Raw genomic sequence first — 14,887 nt, 5'->3', positions numbered from 1 at the left:
AAAGACTTTTTCTGTGGTTGCTTGACCTGTACAATACCTAAAACCCAGAATTGGTGCAAACTAAACTAAAACTTAACTGGCTAGCCAGCTAATCTGGCTTCATGGTACTAGCTCCTGCTCTGTCACCATTGACTTTTTTTTTTCTTCCCATGATTTAACAGAGAAACAACAACAACAACAACTAAAAAAAAAAACACTCTAAGTACTGGGTCCTGAGATGTGAAAGATTATTACTTTTTTGTAGTTTTGTAAAACTCTCCCAATGGTTTGGCTTTGTTTCCCATCTGTCATTTTCTTTTAGCCTTGTCTTCTATTGGATTGCGTTCTGATGGGCTGAATTACAGTCTTGCACTCAAGTGCTCCACTGATGAAGCCATGCTATTGCATGCACTTATGTTAAGTAATCTGAGACGAAAGATCTATTCCAAAACAGAGATTTGACAATATCTCATTGTTGACGTTGTTGGAAATGTTGTCTAATTGTTTCAGCCCTATTTGTATCACATAGTCAGGTGTCTTCATTTACCAGACATTTCATTTCTGAAGCGCAACAATCAGCCTTACAAAATGGTACCAGCTTTACATTCATCTGTTTTGGATGAAATTTAGCATTTTTAACCTGCTGTAATGTGCTGGAAGGAAATAAATATCATTCTGGTCATGTGTAGATAGAGGCATGCTGTTGCAATGAGTCTGGGTTAATAAAACAAGTCCAAAAATGTTACGTATCTTTATGACAATAATTTTATCTATTCTATGAATACATTGTATAGATTGATTTCAGTGAAGTACTTTAGTGTATTACTTGATCAAAAAAGAAATACTACTAAACCAGGCAGCTTTGTAACAAATACATGTAAGCCTTATTGGCAGGACAAGCCTCCTGGAGAGGGGAACACAATGACTGCACTGGCCAACAATAGGATTGTGCATGTCAGCGTTACTGTTTTGGTGGTTTCCAAGGCACATCACTGTCGCATGACTCGCTCAAACAGCTGCAACATGTGCAGCAGTGGAAGTCTGAAGATAGCTTGCTTGTTTTCTTGAGATTAAATCTGCTTATTTTGGCACCCTCTTGAAGTGTTCCTCCCTAACACAAAAGTATTGTGAAGGGGACTTTTTCAAACACAAAAAGGCAGAGGAAGGATCTATTTAGATACAGCACTCTGTTTTCCCCATTTCAGAATTTTTCTTCCAAGTCACGTAGATACTGGGCTGTTCAGAGGCATGTTTCAACACCAAAGTCACATGTTTGATTAAAATGACAGAAATTATGTATGTGTTTAAATCAAAGTGACAGTACTATATTCACAAACACACCAAAAAAAACCTTGCTAGTGCAATGTTGGACCCTTTTTGTCTTCAGAACTGCCTTAATTGTGCCATAGATGAAGAAGTGACTGTAAAATGTTTTCAGATATTTTCATCTAAAGATTTGCTTCAAATTTGTCAGTTGCAAATTCATGACACACATCTGAAACCAAATGACTGTGGAGGCCATTTGAGTATAGTGAACCCATTGTCATGTTCAAGAAAGCAGCTTCTGATGATCTTTTTGATATGCGCATTACAAAATAGCCATTCTAGGATGGGCACACTATGTCATAAAGACATGAACATAGACAGCAACATTACTCAAGTAAGCTGTGGCATTTATAATTCAATTATGGTACAAACCCCAAATCAGAAAAAGTTGGGACAGTATAAAAAACGCCAAAAAAAAAAAAAAAAAAGAAGAAGAAAAAAAAAGAAAGAAGTGATTTCTAAATTTACTTTGATTGGCATTTCATTGCAGACAATACAACAGCACACTATTTAATGTGTTCCTCTGATTTTATTTACAAAATAAAGTTGGAACAGTGAAGCATTTACCACTTTGTAATGTTGCCATTCCTTTTCACAACACTTAAAAGATGGTTTGGGACTGAAGACACCAAGTGATGAAATGTTTCAGGTGTTATTTTTCCCATTCTTCCTGCAAACAAGTCTTAAGTTGGGCAACAGTACGAGGTCTTTGTTGTCGCATTTTACACTTTAAAATGCACTATACATTCTGTATTGGAGACAGGTTAGGACTGCAGGCTGTCCACTCAATTACCGGTGTCTTCATACTTCACAGCCAATACTTTGTAAAGTGTGCAGAATGTGGTTTTGCATTGCTTATTGAAATATGCATGGGCATCCCTGGAAAAGAGCAGCATATTGTGCTCCAAAATCTCTATGTACTTTTCAGCATTAATGGTGCCATCACAGAAGTGCAAGTTACGTTTGCCAAAGACACTGACACAGCCCAATACCATGGCAGACCCTGGTATTTGGACTTGTTGCTGATAACAGTCTGGACGATCCTTTTCATTTCTGGTCTGGAGAATACAGCATCCATTTCCCCCCAAAAAATTGCTTCCAAGCTGAAATACTGATTCATCTGACCACAGCACATGTTTCGTTTTCTGCGTGATGATCCATCCCGAGACCAGACAAGTCGACGGCGCTTCTGGACACTGTTAAGATAGGGCTTCCTTTTGACACAGTACAGCTTTAACTGGCATTTGTGGATTTAACTACATATTGTGGTCCTTGACATAAGGACTAAGGTTTGCCAATGTAGTCCTGAGTCCAAGTGGTGATAACACTTATAGATGAATGACAATTCTTGATTCTAAGGGATTAGAGATCGGTTGTTCAGCTTAGGCTTGCACCCTTGTCCTTTACACATTCCTTGAATCTTTAAATTATGTTATGCACAGCTGGGGGTGAAATATCCAAATTTCTTCCTATATATCTTTCCTTGAGAAACATTGTTTTTAAATATTTCAATAACTTTCTGATGTATTTGTTGGAAAACTAGTGATCCTCTGACCATCTTAGTCAAACTAAATTTGGAAATCACTACTTTCTTTTTTTATTTTTATTTTTTTTCAATACTGTCGAAACTTTTTCTGATTTAGGGTTGTAATAGAAACATCAAATAACTCAACTCAAATAACTAAGATGTGAAAACCATAGAAAGTAAAAGATAGGGACGGAGTGTCCGTGACGTCACCCATAGGTTTCTGAAGAACCCAAAAGAAGCTACCAGTAGGCGTGACCAAACGTCGCCATTTTGTTTGCGCGTCATCGCACCAACCAGGGATACAAAACAAGGGCAAAGAGGCGGAGCATGAGCAGACCTACAGACGCATGCTGGCATTTCTTATGGCTTAGATGGGCTTTCCTAAGGGAGAAACGCTTTATACTTCATTACCTGTAACTCGTTTGTGTTCTCACCACATGTGCTTGGTTGAATACTAAAGTGTTTAGACTTTTAAAAACACTGTTGTAATACATTGAGCCACTAAACATTGTTCTTATGACGTTTTTCTACAGGAGGAAAATGCAAATTGCATCCAAACACTTCAAATATAGTCCGTGTTAGTAAATGCAAGGCTATTAATGAAATCCAGGCATACAACTGTATGACAACGTTTCATATGACTGTTTGATCGCCTACAGCTAATTAATCTGTCAGATTCTGGAGTACTTTACAGGTCTAAAGAACATTATAAATGATGAATGATCTTAAATAAAACAAATACATTTATAGAGATGGTATATACGTATATAATTTCACTCACCTGGGAAACGGAGGCCAAGTGAATGGTTTGTGAGCACAATTAAGTGCACGCAGCATGCCATATCATCTGATAATTGTAAGAAATAATTCCAAAAGGCAATTGAAAGCCACATAAAACAACACAAAATTACGATGTATATGTCGAGTTTTGCAGCTAATCAGCCAGAATCAGCTAATGTGAAGTGACGGCGACCAGCGAGACCTAGCTGTCAATCAAGTGGCCACGCCCTTAATTGTGCCGACTTAGTATAACCTAATATAAAGGGAAATATATGAGTTATAAATAAAATTCACCCCCCCTCACAGTTGTCATGAAGGGTAATATTAGCTATATGAACCAAAATCGTTCTTTGTACCAGGCTGTAAACACCTTTTTTCTGCTGTAAAGTTGGCCATTCTAACAGTGGGGTCAATAGAAATTTGCTCCTTAAGAAGCCAGGACTAGCGGAATTTCGATGAATTGCAGTTTCAGTTACTTCTGTATATGCTTCACGAGGGAGAGTGGAAGGTTGCCGCTTGGTGAAAACTAAACAAAACTGTTCTGTCTGCTTGCTTACACAACAATGCCACTTTGCCAACATTAACCTTTGGAAATGCCAACATTACCCTTACCCTTTCTGTGTAAACACCCGAAATGGGAGCCTTTAAATAAGGTTATAAGGCATTGTACATATTACATGCAAAGTTCTTCTTGATTTTACAGTAAACATGATTAAACATACAGTAGTCTACATTTGAAAACTAGTTTTTCAAATTTGCCCTAAGACAAGAATAGGTGTTATTCAATCATTTTAGGGAAACTTTGATGAAAGTACACTTCAAATGTTGACTACTGTACAGTGGCAGAGTACATGTTAGTATTGTTGCTGGTCAAAGGTTTGCTAATGTTTCTTTAGCAAAGTTTGTATTTTCTTCACCAATATTACAACTAGCAGATACATCTCTCATGATAAACATGTCTCATTTTTAAAAATTAATTGTGTATACATAAAACATTTTTAAAATGCAATGAAAAAACCTTTCAGTTTTTGGTTACATCCTGGTCATGTTAACGCAGCTTAAGATGGTCAGGCTATCACAGCTACAGAGAAATTCCTGTTAATTAAACATTAGTCAATATCATGGTTAATACACCTTTTTACTACTAAAACTCCATGACATTTCCATGATTTTTCCTAGACTTTCAAAGTAAATTTTCCTGACCAAATGTTTCATGCATTGTCTACATATGCGTGGTAAAAGAAAAACAATGCATATGCATTTATTACAGCATATCGTAAAACATGCAGCAATCTATTTAGTTTCATTTTATATTTATATCTATGTAAAATTGATTTAGATAAGGCTTACACTGCACTAATAATGTGAGAGTATGTGATTGGCCAAGGAAAAGAAAAGAAGTAAAGACAACTAACCCAAGGTTTCCGCTACATTCATTCTTCCATGGCGGGGTGCCACATCAAAAGCACACGACGTATAGCTTTCAGTTAGGATGAACACAGTGTCCATAATTATACTTTATTTATAGATAAAGGACCATGGTTCTACATACAAACAAAGACTTTGTCTTGCTGGAGTTTTTAGTCGTTTTACTTTACTTCAGAACGCATTAATACTGCTCTGTAGGTCTATTGGAGACATTCATAAATATTCCTAGCCAATCTAATAAATGGTGACATATTTACTATAAACAAACTAAATTGCACTTCAGCAGCGTTTATTTGAGAGCGCACAAGAAAATCTGCACTCGAGCAGCGTATATTTGAGGGCTCGCAAAAAGTTTTGAGTGAAATCACGGCGCAAGCAAAGAGATTCGCATGCTCGTCTTACATAAATCTAATATCGACTTGTAATACTGTTGTTGGTAGATCTGTGCAAAAGGCCTGCCGCCACAGCTGGAAAAAATGTAACACTGTAACCTATATTCAAGAATACAGATATTTGTTTTCCAAGACTTTTCCAAAACTTTGTGGGTTTTACGGTTTTTCCAAAACTTTTCCAGGCCTGGAAAATGCCATGTCAAAATTCCATGACTTTTCCAGGTTTTTCATGACCGTATGAACCCTGCAATACAAATACCTTTTGAAACAGGTACACAGAAGTACAATCTAATTCATTACACCCCTTAATAACATGTTACTCTTTTCTAGAACCTTACAGAATACTCAAAATACTCAAAAGCATTTAAAACAGCATGATGATGATTGATCCTTATTCAATCCGTATACTGTATTACAGTATACATGAATGAAATGTATAGAACTAAATGACGACAATTAATACTAAATTTAGGAAAGACCCTCCCTATAGGAAAACGACATCAACAGGTATGAATGCAGTGAGTCCACCCACACAGAACCAACAAAACCATTTCCTCAAGCAAAGATGAAAGGGTGGCAAGGTGTTAATAGCAGGTCACCGATTCTTCTGCATTACATAACAGTTTCCCCAGCAGACTGCTTAAGTGATGAGGGGAAATGAGCCTTTGGTTTCACAGAGTTTCTGGTCACCTTTTGCTCCTCTGACAGTGACCAACATCCGCGCATACATGCCCTTTTCCCTTCGGCTCTTCACTGCTCACCATGACATCAATTTCAGCCATGTGTGGGAAAACTCTGGGCCCCTCGCTGGACGGGACACTGATACACGCCAAGTGCTGTGTGCAGGGGCTATTTTAAGAAGCTGTAAATATGGGAACTTCCTCTGTGTAAGGGTATCTCATATCTCAAAGGATCCTTTTACATTATTAACAACAAACTTCAAGCGCAGTAAGCCGTGCTGCCATATGTGTGACTTTTTATTCTCTAACTAGGACAAACAAGTTGTCCTGAATTATATAAAACTGAGTATCTGATCATGTTTGTGCTTGGACTTCTTCCTCCCTGTTCTTTTTTTGGAGGAATGCAAGGACAGCTGAGAAACAAATACATTGTAGGATTTTAAAGAGTGATGTTTAAGATATAGAAGTCATGCATTTGACCCTGTTTGTTTTCTTAATGACAATGCTAACTGGCCCTTCAGAAATGTGCCTATTATCCCAAACCCTTCAACTATTCTGAGCTGTGACGCCAAAATAAAACTAAGAAACTAATTAAAAAAAAAAACACTGGCAAAACATCTACAATAATTCTAAGCCATAACCACCTCAAGACATTAATGAGGACAATAAATAGCCAAATTGTGACTCCATTATTGATATTGATGCTGTTCTGCTTGTTGTTAGGATGACTGATTGAATGTTAAAAGTTTTGGCACAGCACTGGTTAATGATGGATAATCAAATCAAGTAAGGCAGGGCTTTACTCTTCATATAACAAACAAGTACAACATTAATCTTCTGTTTTTAACAATGAAAGATATCTGAGTTAAATGTAAGCAGCTTTTAATAAGTAACAAGCATTTTCTGACAGAAATATAAAACGGAAAACAGTGATATATTGTGATGCAACCACTGGCCTTTTTTGTGAACTGTTCTAAATACTTGATGAAGCATTCACATTAAAAATTTTAATTGGTTATAACAAAACAAATATTTTACTTTAAATTCTTAAATTTCCTTCTCTCTTGTTTCGTTGAAAAAAAATACATACATACAAAATAAATTTCATTACTGTTAATTAAAGTTAAGAATAATAGCAACTGACAGAAGAAAAAGCTGACTTTTTATTCATTTGTTTCTCAGCTTATGTAGGTTTTTCTCAGCTTATGTAGGTTTTGTTTTGATCAGAAATGTAGACTGGGGGTTGATTTAATCTTTATTTTGTGTTTTCTAGTGTCAGTCGACATGCCCCAATGTCCTAATTAATAGAAATTGACTTAATTACATGCAATAATCTTGATAAAAATTTTAAGTTAAAAATATCTTTCTTTTAGAACTGTAAGAAGAACACTAAAAAAACTACATTTGTAAACGTATTACCTCTGTTCAACTAACTTTATTTGCTGAGGTGTCTTTCAAAATTATCACAATTTTCAATGTGAAGCATTGGCATATTTACACTTCTAAGATTCATCCATACTGAAATCAGACAAAAGATTGCCAAATCGTAACCAACTATATAATGCACTCCTATTGCATATCAACAAATGACATCCAACCGATGATCAATGGAAATATTCGCATCATCCTATATTTTTGCGAAACCACAAAAACATACTTTAACTTTTACTTTATTACACTAATGATATTCACAGAGACATAATATCAATGAATAAAATATATTTCTTCAAATTTTTTTTTTCATAACATCAAATATCAACATATCCAAAAACAACTTAAGGGTGTCTATAATTTGTAATCGAATACATTTGCTTCACATATCAATCTCCATATGGAGATAGTTTTCTGGCATGGTGAGTTTGCTCGGAAATGCAGTTTTGCTTGTAATTCAGAGTGCTCGGATTCAAGTCCAGTGAAGAACAGTTCCACAAAACATAAAAGCAATGTATAAAAACAAGTTTAAACTGTGTGATCGCAGAACACATTTCTCTAACGTTTTTGCCATTGAAAAAGCTATTCAGGGTTCAACGCTAAGGATTTTTCTACTGGCCCAATCGGTTCTAAATTATTTAACAAAAGGTGGCTGATCTGCCAAATTGATGCCAAACCATGCAAAAGATCACTTCTTTTTTCATCATGTTGTACCCATGTAAATGTCTATTTCCAAGACGTTTGAAAAAGACGTTTTCTTTTGGCCTCATAATTTGATGTTGCCGCCATGTTGCCGTCTCTTCGCTGTACTGGTTGTTACCAGGTTACGGAAATGTGCTCACAACATCCAATTAGATAAGAGGAACCAAAAAGCAGTATGTTTACAACATCACAGAGAAGATAGCATTTAAAGGCTTAAAAGCACAAACTGTGTCTCGACTCTGAGACGATATTTGCACACAATTGACAAATAGTCGCAAATTAAACTTTAGTGACAAGGCAGCACTGGCCCGATCAGGCTAGTAATGATCCTGTCTACTGTCTAAAGCATCTCTCACGCTGGCCCTGGGCCATCAGGCAGTCCTTATTGTTGAGCCCTGTATTTAAGATTCACAAAAATGTTGACAGCGCACTCTAAAGAATTTGTCATCTTAAACATGCAACCAAATGTATCCGGATCAATTTATTTTATGGTTTGCAAAAATGTAGGCTGATGCACATATTTTTTTTAAAGAGCCTGGTTTCACCACTCTGCATTTGCAATATGCTCTGGTCAAATTTGCTGCATTTTTAGTGGGACGGCACAATATATAGTTACAGCATCGATATTACAATGTGCACATCCACAATAGTCACATCGCAAGATCTGCAATGTTGAGTCTGAATTGTAGTTGACCAGAAGCTACAGAACACATCTGATTTATAGAGTCACTGCTAAGTTCAACCATCATGGAGTGAAAAGTTTTCATTAGCATTTGGTTTTAAGGTCTGTGACTGAGCACTTCAAGAGAGTGTAAAATATTTGTAAAGTAACAATGATTAATTGTTTTTACATATTTACACGATTTATTTTAAAAAAAAAATTCTTACTTGAAGTTTTTGTCTTGTTTCTAGTCCTAGTCCACAGTGAAAACAGGATTATTTTACTCATGCCACTGGCAAATTTTGCTTTGTTTTAAAGAAAAAAAAGCTTAATTCTGACTTATTTCTTCTAAACATCAAAACAAAACAATATTTTTACTTGATCTAGATATTAGGACTAGAAATGAGACAAAGCAAAGTAAGAAAAGCATTTTTTTACATTGTTATTTTTTTATTTCTGCACCTGAACACTGTTAGACTCCCCAGAAAACTGTCAAATAGAGCTATTCAATCATCTTGTGAAACTGTATTCACATCACGATTTATTGCAGAAAAAAAAATAATGCAATGTCAGATTTTTCCCATATCGTGCAGCCCTAATTGTCAATGTTAGCCGATGATACTTGAAGCTGCTAGCCCTTTCATTCCAAAAATGTTTGCTTACACACTTTTTTTCACATTTATATCTGGTTTGGGCCCCCCAAAAAATTGCACTGACTTTACTTAAACAATTTTTGTCAAAAGTGCAAAAACTTTCTTAAAAATAAAGGGTCTAAAGAAACTTTACTTTGCAATGGTCCTTCATACTGGAACAAGGTTCTTTAGAATATTATTATGTTGTCCACCCTAAAAACATGGTTCTTTCAAGAGCTCTTTACCATATATGTGTGTGTGTTTGTGTGCGTGTCTGTTATCTAAAAGACATTTATGTACCTCTGCAGCCAATGTCTGGTCTTTAGCATTCTCGGCATGACACTTTCATGACCCCTGCTCTAGGATGTGATAATCCTCACTAAATTATGTGTCTGTTTGCTTGGCCATCATACAATAGGTGCTACAAACCAGACCACTACTAAACATGGCTTTTGAAGGATCCAAGACTAGGTCTTGGCTGATTTGTTTGTAAGGAGATTTAAAATATATATCCTCTCTTAAGGTATATCGCCTTGCGTAAAGCATACAATAAATCTGTTAACTTATAAACACTTTTATTTTACACGCACCATTTTTTGTAGATGGATGCCTGCCCTCTGACTCAGTGGATGATGGAAAGCAGACAAACTACTCATCTGACTTGGAGCCAAGTCCCTTAAACAATGAATGTATGTTCAAAGGGTCATTGCTCAGTTAGAGAAAAAGAGCTGCATGGCGAGAAAAACATGCAAAGAATGTATGTCAGTTTTGTTTTGAAGAATTTGTGTGAATTGTTGACAATTCCTTAATAAATATAATTACACTCATTAAAATATATCTGACAGCAATGTTTTTCAGTCAGTTAGCAGAACTTAGCTGCCATCTGGTGGTAAGACTATGCCAACAAGAGCAAACTGCCCTCAAACTGTGGTGTAACTGAAAGATCCAGCTAGACTACAAGGACACCAGGACCTCAAACTCTAAAGTTCTACAACAATTTCTACCAAATTACTGACAAACTTTCTTAGAAGATTATCACACTAATAAAACCTTTTGTTATAATGTTAATGGGACTGAATGTTTATTGGATTCCTTATTTCCGTACTACAAATAATTGTTCCCTCTCTACAGTTCTCATCAAGGTCCTGGGAAAGCCACAACCTTGCCAACTCTGCATAGCTCAAAAGCCAATGGCCACCCCTCTCTCATCGTGGGAGTTACATTTCCTGTTTGACTTAGAAAACGTCTGGAATCAGTGTATTTTTTCATGGTGTTTCCAAAAATATAATAAATAACACCCTCACCAAACTTTTCTGAAAGCATTATAAACCACGTTCTGTAATTTAAGAGTTTGAAAGACTAATTGTCACGTCACAAAACAATTCTAAGGCTGGAACAGATAAATACAAGGGCTTTTCACACTTGAAAAAGTTATTGTCCATGTGACATTAAAACATACAATGTTTATTTTACTAGTGCACATTGTTATTTTTTAGGTGAACAATTAACCACTGCAACTTAATACACTGAAAAAAATGATTGTTTTGGTAATCTTTAATTAAAGCCTGAGCATTTGCTCTGGGAATTGCTGATCCATCTTTATTGACATCAGTTTGACTACTTCAGTAATAATATTCCTAACTACGTCTCTTACAGATTGCTACAAAAAAATTATGCACAAAAAAGCAGCGTCCCTACTCAATATTTTGTTTCAATTAGAAGTATATCAACATACTGATATACTTCAGCAACCTTCTGAGTAGGGCTGTGCGGAAAATCTCTAATTCCGTTGTTTTGTTTTGTTTTGACAGATTTTGCAATTGCGATTTGATTTATGTTTTAATTCAAGCTTCAAGCTGATTTTAATCAAATTCAAGCTTAAGCTCAATAATCTTAAAGCTGTGTCAACAATTCTGCGACAGCTCTTAAAAATTACCTATTTTTGTTCGGTGTCTGTGACTGAAACTAAAATTTTCCCATATTACAGATGCTGTTTTTCTTTGAAATTAATTCATCTATTAATGCTTCTGAAGCAGCAGACGCCATAATCTCGCTTTTCAGCATTTGCTCTGGTTTCCCCCACAGTCCAAAGACATGTGGTATAGGTGAACTGAATAAGCTAAATTGGCCATAGTGTATGTGTGTGAATGCCAGAGTGAATGGGTCTTTTCCAGTGTTGGGTTGCGGCTGGAAGGGCATCCGCTGCGTTAAACATATTCTGGATAAATTGGCGGTTCATTCAGCTGTGGCAACTCCTGATAAAGGGACTAAGCCGAAAAGTAAATGAATGAATGAATTAATGGATATATACATTTATATTGAAGCCTCTTGCGCACAGCCCTACTTCTGAGTATAAGTGTTGCATCATGTCAAATCACTCCGCACTTGTTGTCATTATTCTGTAGAGAAATAAACTCTCATAAACTTCATAAAACTTAGTTTATGGGAAGAGCAGATACTGAGTTGCTGAGCATAAGCAATTCACAACTGTTCCAAATATGGTCAAAACAGAACTTTTCATTCTATGGATAATACCTGTGACTATATATGAGCATATAAAACTGTAAAACCATTTACCAACCAATACCTACCATGTAGATATCAGAGAACAATTTAACGTATTGAATCAATGCACTCTTTGTCACCTTTGAAAGCTGTATCATTGTATCATCTTACTATACTACCATCTTTTTTACCTTAAAATTAAAAAAGGCTACAAAAGATCTGATCTTTTGATTGTATCCAATTTTTGTCCCGTAAGTAAAAAGTGGAGAAATATTCCTTTACTCAGGGTTAAAAGCTATTGGTATTTATGTGGTGTCTGAGACCCTACTGGAATGCTGTGTTGACCAATCAGCAGCCTCAACTAGATATGTTTAGGTATGAAGTGATACACTAATATGAGCTGCATATATGCAAAAATCACAGGATGTGCAATGTCAAAAACAGATCACAGTTGACCAGGTACCACAGAAACATGAAATCTGGGAAAGTTTATAAATTACTCATGGTTTTAAGGCCTGTTATTGTGTAAAAGGACTGTGAATGTTTTTTTCTTTGTAAAAACATTCAAGCATAAGCTGCAAAATAATGTTTAACTTTGACAAAAATTAATTGACATTTCATTTATATAGAAAAAGAATATGCAGTTTTATTTTTAATTTGATTGTTCAATTTCATAACTTCCATAAATGTATTATAGCTTTGTTCTATTGTATTTATGAGTTCTCAGATTAATATAAAATCACCCCAATCATTTTAAATATTCTTACCAAAACAGAGTTATTCAAAAGATTTTTGACATTGAAAAAAAAAACGAATTTCACAGTATCAGAGCAGATACATCTTTTAAGAAAAAAAGCATTTTCTGTATAGCAGGGTATGAAAATATGTAATGTCTTGTTGTCACTGTCATGTGACCTACTGATCAACTGCTTTGCTTCAGTGCCATTCAAATTCTCTATCATGACCTCATGTGATAGTCTATCCACCAAGTGAGCATTCAGAATCAGAAGTTGCCTATTAAATCCACTAATATGAATAGAGTATATGTTGCAATGGACAAGTAGACATATTTGAATGCTGCATATATATATATATATATATATATATATATATATATATATATATATATATATATGTATGTATGTATGTATATATATATATATATATATATATATATATATATATATATATATATATATATATATATATATATATATATAGTGAAACTTCATTTGTATTAATTTCCGCTAATGGAACACGTTCACATGGTTATTATTCACATTTTGTTACTCATTTTCATACCTGTCTGAACTTGAGGGGAACTGACGTCACCATCCAACCAAAACTCAAACAGTTGTCAAAATGCCAACGAAAACTGCGATGTTTTTAAATAAACTTCATTGTTATATAAACGAGACACTCACCTTTCAGATTGCTGCACTGCCACTGAACTCTTGTCTTGCCGACTGTGTCTTGAGCGGAAAACACAACAAATGATTCGTTGTTCCCCATCAAAACAACTATTGCAGGATATGCAATTAATGCAATGCAAATAATAATTTAAAAACAAGCCGTCACAGAACTGTCTGCTCCCAGAACGGGCTGAGGTGAAGTATCATACTGCGAAGCAAAACAGAAAAACCCGCCTAAATTCAGTTTGAAAGCTAAAAACACCTCACACGTGCATATGTGTATCTTTCGCGTCTTGTCCAATCGCTGTGTCCGGCTCTACTCGTGAACGCCCCAACCGTCCTGACAGAATGCAGACACTCCCGCGCTCCAGCCCGCGTCATCCTTTCAGCAGCGGAATGTGCTCTGCTTTCCATATGTCAGGTAAATTCTTTCCGAATATTGCGAAAATCATTAGGTTTTACATAAAGCAGACCTAAAGGCGATATAAAATTACATATGAAGAATATGTATCAACTGTGATTGAAATGAATCTCTTTTTGTAGTCCTCATTTGAATAGAACTGTTAAATGAGTATGGTTTTCAAATGCAGACAATGGCTCTGACCCACATAAAAATATATAGTCATTTATACTAATGTTTTTGAACCATACATATATTTGTAATATTGTAAAACCAGACCCGTAAAGCAGCCTGGTGAAAGAGGTGGTTCTTTTTTTTTTCTTAAAAAGTTTGCAGTTAATTTCTTATGAGGTTAAAATACTGTATTTTAGTGACATTTTAAGCTCTATTTTTTTCTGGATTAACTTGTCGGATGGTCATCATAACACTTTAACAACACTTTAACTTTATGATTAACCAAAAACATTTTCTAAAGATTTAGAGGAATTTGCTAACCTCTTAAATTATAAACTGTATTGTTATACATTGTCATTGTATAAAGCCTATTGTCATATAGGCAAATAACAAACTGAGCAGCACATTCAGCTTTCCTCTGATGATTTTGGCATGGCGTGACTCCAGAATGGGGCTGCCAACCAACACAAGGGTCTTAAAGCCTTTTTCGATGGGTTATTTTAACAATTATGGCATAGCAGTCAAAATAGGACAAATAAGCTCATGTATAGGACAAATTCTGGACCTTTGACAGTGAGTGGTGGGTCTTTCGAACCACCTGAAACCCCCTGGCTATGGGTCTGAAATCCATGGTCCAGCAGACTGTCAATAGTCTGATAAACCAATAAATATTGTAGTATTAGTTTTACTACAGTAAATTGAACCTATAAAATACTGCAGTAGGCTATGCTTTAGTTTTTACTTCAGCAAACGTCGGTCTATTGTAGCATAATATACTCTATAGTTGTAAAAATATAGGCTATTGGGTATGTTCCTGTTTAATCTGAGAACAAAACACTATATGTCAACCACTATGC

General features: G+C 35.5%; 1 protein-coding gene across 1 annotated transcript in view; it reads right to left on the bottom strand.

Moving 5' to 3' along the window:
- The window catches only part of neurl1b (neuralized E3 ubiquitin protein ligase 1B), an 82,343-nt gene extending 68,747 nt beyond the window's left edge, over window positions 1-13,596 (bottom strand). Inside the window, exon 1 of the mRNA XM_056472078.1 lies at window positions 13,469-13,596. Within this exon, the coding sequence (XP_056328053.1) occupies window positions 13,469-13,556 (88 nt within the window). The 5' untranslated portion in view covers window positions 13,557-13,596. The remainder of the gene's footprint in view (window positions 1-13,468) is intronic.
- Between the last annotated feature and the right edge of the window lie 1,291 nt (window positions 13,597-14,887).

The sequence above is a fragment of the Danio aesculapii genome, chromosome 14, assembly GCF_903798145.1.
Source record: "Danio aesculapii chromosome 14, fDanAes4.1, whole genome shotgun sequence".
Classification (NCBI taxonomy): domain Eukaryota; kingdom Metazoa; phylum Chordata; class Actinopteri; order Cypriniformes; family Danionidae; genus Danio; species Danio aesculapii.
This window is presented reverse-complemented; position numbering and strand designations above follow the sequence as displayed.